Source organism: Mandrillus leucophaeus, unplaced genomic scaffold (genome assembly GCF_000951045.1).
Source record: "Mandrillus leucophaeus isolate KB7577 unplaced genomic scaffold, Mleu.le_1.0 Scaffold277, whole genome shotgun sequence".
Taxonomy (NCBI): Eukaryota; Metazoa; Chordata; class Mammalia; order Primates; family Cercopithecidae; genus Mandrillus; species Mandrillus leucophaeus.
In genome coordinates this window covers 1,248,253-1,254,554 of record NW_012102887.1, presented here as the reverse complement: position 1 = coordinate 1,254,554, position 6,302 = coordinate 1,248,253, and the positions used below count along the sequence as shown (strand labels likewise).

Here is a 6,302-nt window from a genome sequence, read left to right as displayed (position 1 = left end):
TTTTTTTTTTTTTTGAGACGAGTCTCGCTCTGCCGCCCAGGCTAGAGTGGGTGGCGCGATCTCTACTCACTGCAAGCTCCGCCTCCTGGGTTCGCGCCATTCTCCTGCCTCAGCCTCCCGAGTAGCTGGGACTACAGGCGCCCGCCACCATGCCTGGTTATTTTTTTGTATTTTTAGTAGAGACGGGGTTTCACCTTATTAGCCAGGATGATCTCGATCTCCTGACCTGTGATCCTCCCGCCTCGGCCTCCCAAAGTGCTGGGATTACAGGCGTGAGCCACCGCGCCCATCCCAAATTTTCTATTTTCTTCTTTAATCAGGGTCAATTATTTGTGTCTTTCATCTCTGTTCATATCAGCTGTGATGTGGTCATAGATGACTTTTATCAGGTTGAGAAAGTTCTCAAGTATTCCTAGTTAGTTGAGTGTATTTGTCATTAGAAGGCATGCACCACCACACCCAGCTAATTTTGGTATTTTTCGTAGAAACAGGGTTTCACTATGTTGGCCAGTCTGGTCTCGAACTCCTGACCTCGGGCAATCCACCCACTTCAGCCTCCCGAAATGCTAGGATTACAGGCATGAGCCACCACTCCCGGCCAGACACATTGGTTATTTAGGAATATATGGTTTCCTTTCTGTCTGTTACTGATTTCTAATTTAATTCCATTGTGGTTTGAATGCATACTTTATGTGATTTCAGTCGTTTTACATTTATTGAGACTTGTTCCATAACTTACCATATGCTTTATCCTAGAGAACGTTCCATGTGCAACTATTCTGTTGATGTTGGATGGAGTAGTCCTTAGATTCCTGCTAAGTCTATTTGGCTTATAGTGTTGTTCAAGTCTTCTATTTTCTTGTAGATCTTCTGCCTAAATTTTATTAATTAGTGAAAATGTGGTATCAAAGCTGTCAACTTTTATTGTTAAATTTCCCATTTTGCCAGGCACGGTGGCTCACGCCGGTAATGAGGTCAGGAGTTCAACCTGGCCAACATGGTGAAACCCCGTCTCTAGTAAAAATACAAAAATTATCTGGGCGTGGTGGCGCATGACTGTAGTCCCAGCTACTCAGGAGGCTGAGGCAGGAGAATCGCTTGAACCCGGGAGGCAGAGGTTGCAGTGAGCCGAGAATGGTGCCACTGCACTCCAGCCTGGGCAACAAGAGCAAAATTCTGTCTCAAATAAAATAAAATAAAATAAAATAAAATAATAAAATAAAATAAAATTTCCTATTCTTCCCTTCAATTCTGTCAGTTTTTACTTTCTGTAGTTTGGGGTGCTACTGTTAGGTATATGTATGGTTATAGGTTTTATATCTTCCCAGTGGGTTAATTTTGTGTCACCATGAAAGTCCCTCTTTATTTCTAGTAACATTTAAAAAAAATCCATTTTATCTGATATAGGCATCACCAACTCCAGTTCTCTTTTGTTTACAGTTTGGTACATCTTTTTTTATTCTTTTACTTTCAACCTATTTGGGTCTAGTGGAGAACTCTTCTACTGCCTTAGATTAGGGAGTCATATTACATTATCATCATTAGTACTATTATTTGACATTTGTTTTGCTGACTAGCTACTGCTGGTAGGTTTTTCTTCAACCATTCTGAGGCTCTATATTGAGTTATATTAGTACATCATCATGAAGAGCTAAAGGCAGGTAAGGATTATTTTCTGAACTGCAATATTGATTAAACCTATGTGAATGTATAAGATTCTTAGAAGAGTTGACATTAAATCAAGGTGAAGATGAGGTTTGAGCCTTACTTAAAGACTGACATTTTCTGCTCTAACTGTGGACAGTACTGTAGCACTGTTATAGTATCTGATCTGAATGTTAGTCTAGCAATTCAGCATCTTCTTCATGACAGCTGAACATCAACCTTGCGATGGTATATGCATACCAGAGTGTGCCTGGCATCCCACCTCCTCCTCCTCCCCCTCCTCCTTGACTGGCTCTGGAAAGCAAATAGGGTATAACAATAGGAGTGCTGGAATGTTCCTGTGTGGGGCTGACCTTTGTATCGCTGTTATTCCTCTACTTTCAGATGCAAAAAAGATTAAGTTGAAACTGAATGAAAGTCTTTTCTGGGCCACAGGGCTGAGCTGCTTTTGCTCTTTGCAAATCCAAAGAATTTAACAGGATTTCTCCCTTTCTCAACTTCCTATCCCCTACCCTGACCTTTGCATCTTCCCAATATGAGGAAAAAGGAGGAAGTTTTCCTTGCGGGTTTTTTTTTTATGATGACATGATGGGGCCGGTTGATCAACGGGGAAAACCCCATGTGGTAACACACCTTCTGTGTACATTCCCAATTATTTGCTATAAATAGAGCCATCCCAGGCTGCTGGCAGAACACAACAGCGCTCCCAAAGCACTGGGTACCCAGCACTGAGCAGATCTGTTCTTTGAGCTAAAAAACCATGTGCTGTAGCAAGAGTTTGCTCCTGGCTGCTTTGATGTCAGTGCTGCTACTCTACCTCTGCAGTGAATCAGAAGGTAAGTGTCGCTGTTTCTGCTAGCACAGGAGAAAGACTATTTTCATTTTCCTTTAAGCCTTGAGCTCAACTGGGGGTCCCTAAGGGGTGGAAAACTGTTTGAAAGTACACAAGAGGGAGTGATGGAAGTTTTCAGCCCATTGTGGAGTGGAGGAGAGAAGAGTTACGGCTGCGGATCAGGCTTTCCTCTCTGCTGTCAGTCTCAGCAGATTGGGGGAGTGGTGGGCTCTTAGAGACCCCTAAACTTCAGGACAAAGCCAAAGTGCTGTTTCTGGGAGTGATACAAAGTGTGTGATGTTACCAGTAGATGGGGCTGTTTTGAAATGTAGAGAATACTCCCACGTCCCCAACTTTCTTACCTCCCAACTTAATAGTTTTGGGAAAGTTCAAAACTCATCCTTCAGGAGTAGATTATAATACCTGTCATCAACATTCCCACAAGGCCTGGGGGACATTGCTTGCCAACTTTGAAATAACATTAATCCCTTACCTGACAGCATGTTGTTATCTGACTAGGGAATGTCCAAGTATTGCTTTATTGCTCAATAGTCACACATCACTTTTAGCAACAGGTGCATTCCTGAAAATGCACATCGAATTTTTTTTTTTTTTTTTTTTTGAGGCAGGATCTCACTTCATCACCCAGGCTGGAGTGCAGTGGCATGATTACTGCTCACTGCAGCCTCAACCTCCTGGAGTCAAGTGAACCTCCAGTCTCAGCCTCTTGAATAACAGGGACCATGGCCGTGTGCCACACACCCGGCTAATTTTTTTACATTATTTTGTAGAGACAGGGTTTCACTATGTTGCCCAGGCTGGTCTCGAACTCCTGGAGGCAAGCAATCTTTCCTCCTTGGCCTCCGAAAGTGCTGGGATTACAGGCGTGAGCCACTATGCCCAACCACGTGTTGAACTTTTATGAACAAAATTAAACATTCCTATTAGCTAACATGACAATTTCAAAGCATTTTCACTCCTATAAATCGTATTTTCCTTTGTAGCTCTATTTCTCAATACTTAGTAGCCAGATAGTAGATTAAGATCTGCCAATTTATTCATTTTCTGCTTTTGGAAGTTTATCTACATAAGGGTTCTTTCAAGCAGTAAGGAAGGGGGTGCTCATATTCTTGAATGATTATACTGAACTGAAATGAAATATTGTCATTTTGTGTCCTTACTAAAGATATCCCACTTACGAGAAGTCATGTGTTTCTCAATTGTACTATCGAACCAAAACTTCTCAGCACACAAACTGTTGTTCCAAAGAACTGTAAACTATGTTAAATTGGTTCTCAACAACCTTACAAAGGTTTCGAAGACATTGAAACTCCTCCACTAAGCGGTTTATTCATCATATACATGAGATTCACTAGATTTTTCACAACTTAAGGTAGTTTTATAATACCAGTCACAGGATAAGTTTGTTCATGTGGACCCAATACCTTTCACTTTTTTTTTAGCAGCAAGCAACTTTGACTGCTGTCTTCGATATACAGACCGTATCCTTCATCCTAAATTTATTGTGGGCTTCACACAGCAGCTGGCCAATGAAACCTGTGACATCAATGCTGTCATGTAAGTTATTAATTGATTTTAATTCAATTGTATCAGGAATACCTAGAAACTTCAGTTTTAAAAATGTTTGCCTTTTTAGAGTTTCATTCAGAAATTACTGATGTTTTGAACATAGGATCTTATCTTAGAAATGATGTGGCAAAGATAGCTTTGTCTTAGTACATATCTACTTCAAAGTTCACTTTAAACAGGACTGGAATAAGGCAAAAACTTCCTTTTTTAAAAATTGTTTGGTCAAAAGGAACTAGTATAGGGCAAAAATCACTTTCTAAGGCTATTAAAGTGATATGTTAGGAAAATATGGAAGATACATATTTTGACATGAGCATCTTCTACCAGAAAATGTTTGAGACCAAAAGTAAAATCTCAGACTAATTATACTATCACATATAATTTTCTTGATTTATATAGGATATTATATTTTGGAATTATAGAAGTTATTGATCAGATACATACATATTCTATGCAACCACCAATAGCAAAATTATATGACAATTCTGGGACTTTGTCTTCTGCCATTGTACTATTATTTGTTACATTGCAGAGAAAGGGAGAATCACTTTCATTTAGCAGTAATCTTCGTCAGAAGCATTTTTTTTTTTTTTGGCATTTTATTTTACCTCGTCAACTGAAGTGTTTAGTGTGTAATGAACTGGAATATAAAGTCTCCATTGTACGTTCTGTGAAAAACCCATTTAAAAGCTCATTAAACACAAATCAAATGTTCTGATTTTTCAGCTTTCACACAAAGAAAGGGTTATCTGTGTGCGCAAATCCAAAGCAGACCTGGGTGAAACTTATTGTACGTCGCCTCAGGTATGTTACAGTGACATTTAGCCTCTGCAAAGGTTTGAGGAAAGAGGAGTATTCAAAGGGGTGGACCGTAGGTTTTCTGAGATTCTTTAGTCTAACTACTGTGGAATTTTTAAAGGGAAAATTTGAGTTGGACCACAAAAACAAAGAATGCATTTTTCCACTTGTAGATAGATCATCATCGTTATTATTATTTTAATTTACTGATTTCTTATATGATGTATTAGATTTCTCTATGCATTTGATAGTTACTAGCTGCCTGATTCTTGTTGCAAAGATGCCTCCTATTTATATAATGTAAAGGCAATCCAGCATTTGGGTTGTTTGTTAAAAATTGAAAAATAAACATTAGTTAAACAGAGATCAATGGTTCTGATTTACATTGACAATAACAGACAGTAACACTTTATCAACGGATGGAAGGCACCTAACACCAGTGTGCCATAGCCACTGAACTTGGAGACACAAGAAATGTGTACATATCCTGTTTCTGTCATTAATGAGCTGAGTTAGGTTGGGCAAGGGCCATCCTCTCTAAACCTCAATTTCCTCCTCTGAACTCTGAGCTGCTTGACATACTGAGTTGAGATTAAGGGCAGATGAAGCAACCTTTAGGTACCAAAGTCATTCCTCCCATGCAGTCACCTCGTCATTACTTACACTTTTCTTCTTTTTCATTTTACAGCAAAAAAATCAACAAGATGTAAAAACTGTGGCTTTTCTGGAATGGAATTGGACTTAGCCCAAGAACAGAAAGAACCTTGCTGGGGCTGGAGGTTTCACTTGCACATGATGGAGGGTTTAGTGCTTATCTAATTTGCGCCTCATTGGGACTTGTCCAATTAATGAAGTTGATTCATATTGCATCATAGTTTGCTTTGTTTAAGCATCACATTCAAGTTAAACTGTATTTTATGTTATTTATAGCTGTAGGTTTTCTGTGTTTAGCTATTTAATACTAATTTTCCATAAGCTATTTTGGTTTAGTGCAAAGTATAAAATTATGTTTGGGGGGAATAAGATTATATGGACTTTCTCGAGAGCAACAAGCTATTTTTTTAAAAAAACTATTTAACATTCTTTTGTTTATATTGTTCTGTCTCCTAAATTGTTGTAATTACATCATAAAATAAGAAAAATGTTAATAAGACAAATATTGAAAATAAAGAAAGAAACAAAAAGTTATTTTGCTGATTGAGTTATATATCATTTTTATGATGTGTATTGAAAACATTTCCAGGCACAGAAAATGTAATAATTGTCTGAGAAATTACAGTTGCCACTAACTTCTAGTTGTTCCCTTTATCTCGGCCCCTCATGGCCCTGGATTTGATTTTACATGAATTATAATGGAACAGTTGTTCTATTTTTTCTTTAATTCAAAGTCATCCAGACTAAAAGTTGAAAAAGATCC

The 6,302-nt window shown here is 38.6% G+C and overlaps 1 protein-coding gene across 2 annotated transcripts; it reads left to right on the top strand.

Moving 5' to 3' along the window:
- The first annotated feature begins 2,349 nt into the window (after positions 1 to 2,349).
- Positions 2,350 to 6,078, top strand: CCL20 (chemokine (C-C motif) ligand 20). Of its 2 annotated transcripts, none has more exons than XM_011984959.1 (4): positions 2,350 to 2,501; positions 3,964 to 4,075; positions 4,814 to 4,891; positions 5,574 to 6,078. In XM_011984959.1, the coding sequence occupies exons 1-4, from the start codon at positions 2,426 to 2,428 to the stop codon at positions 5,593 to 5,595; spliced, it is 288 nt and encodes a 95-aa protein (XP_011840349.1). In that variant the 5' UTR covers positions 2,350 to 2,425; the 3' UTR covers positions 5,596 to 6,078. The 2 variants fall into 2 exon arrangements, with proteins under 2 accessions (XP_011840349.1, XP_011840348.1); XM_011984958.1 differs by having other exon boundaries at positions 3,961 to 4,075.
- The last annotated feature ends 224 nt before the right edge of the window (positions 6,079 to 6,302 follow it).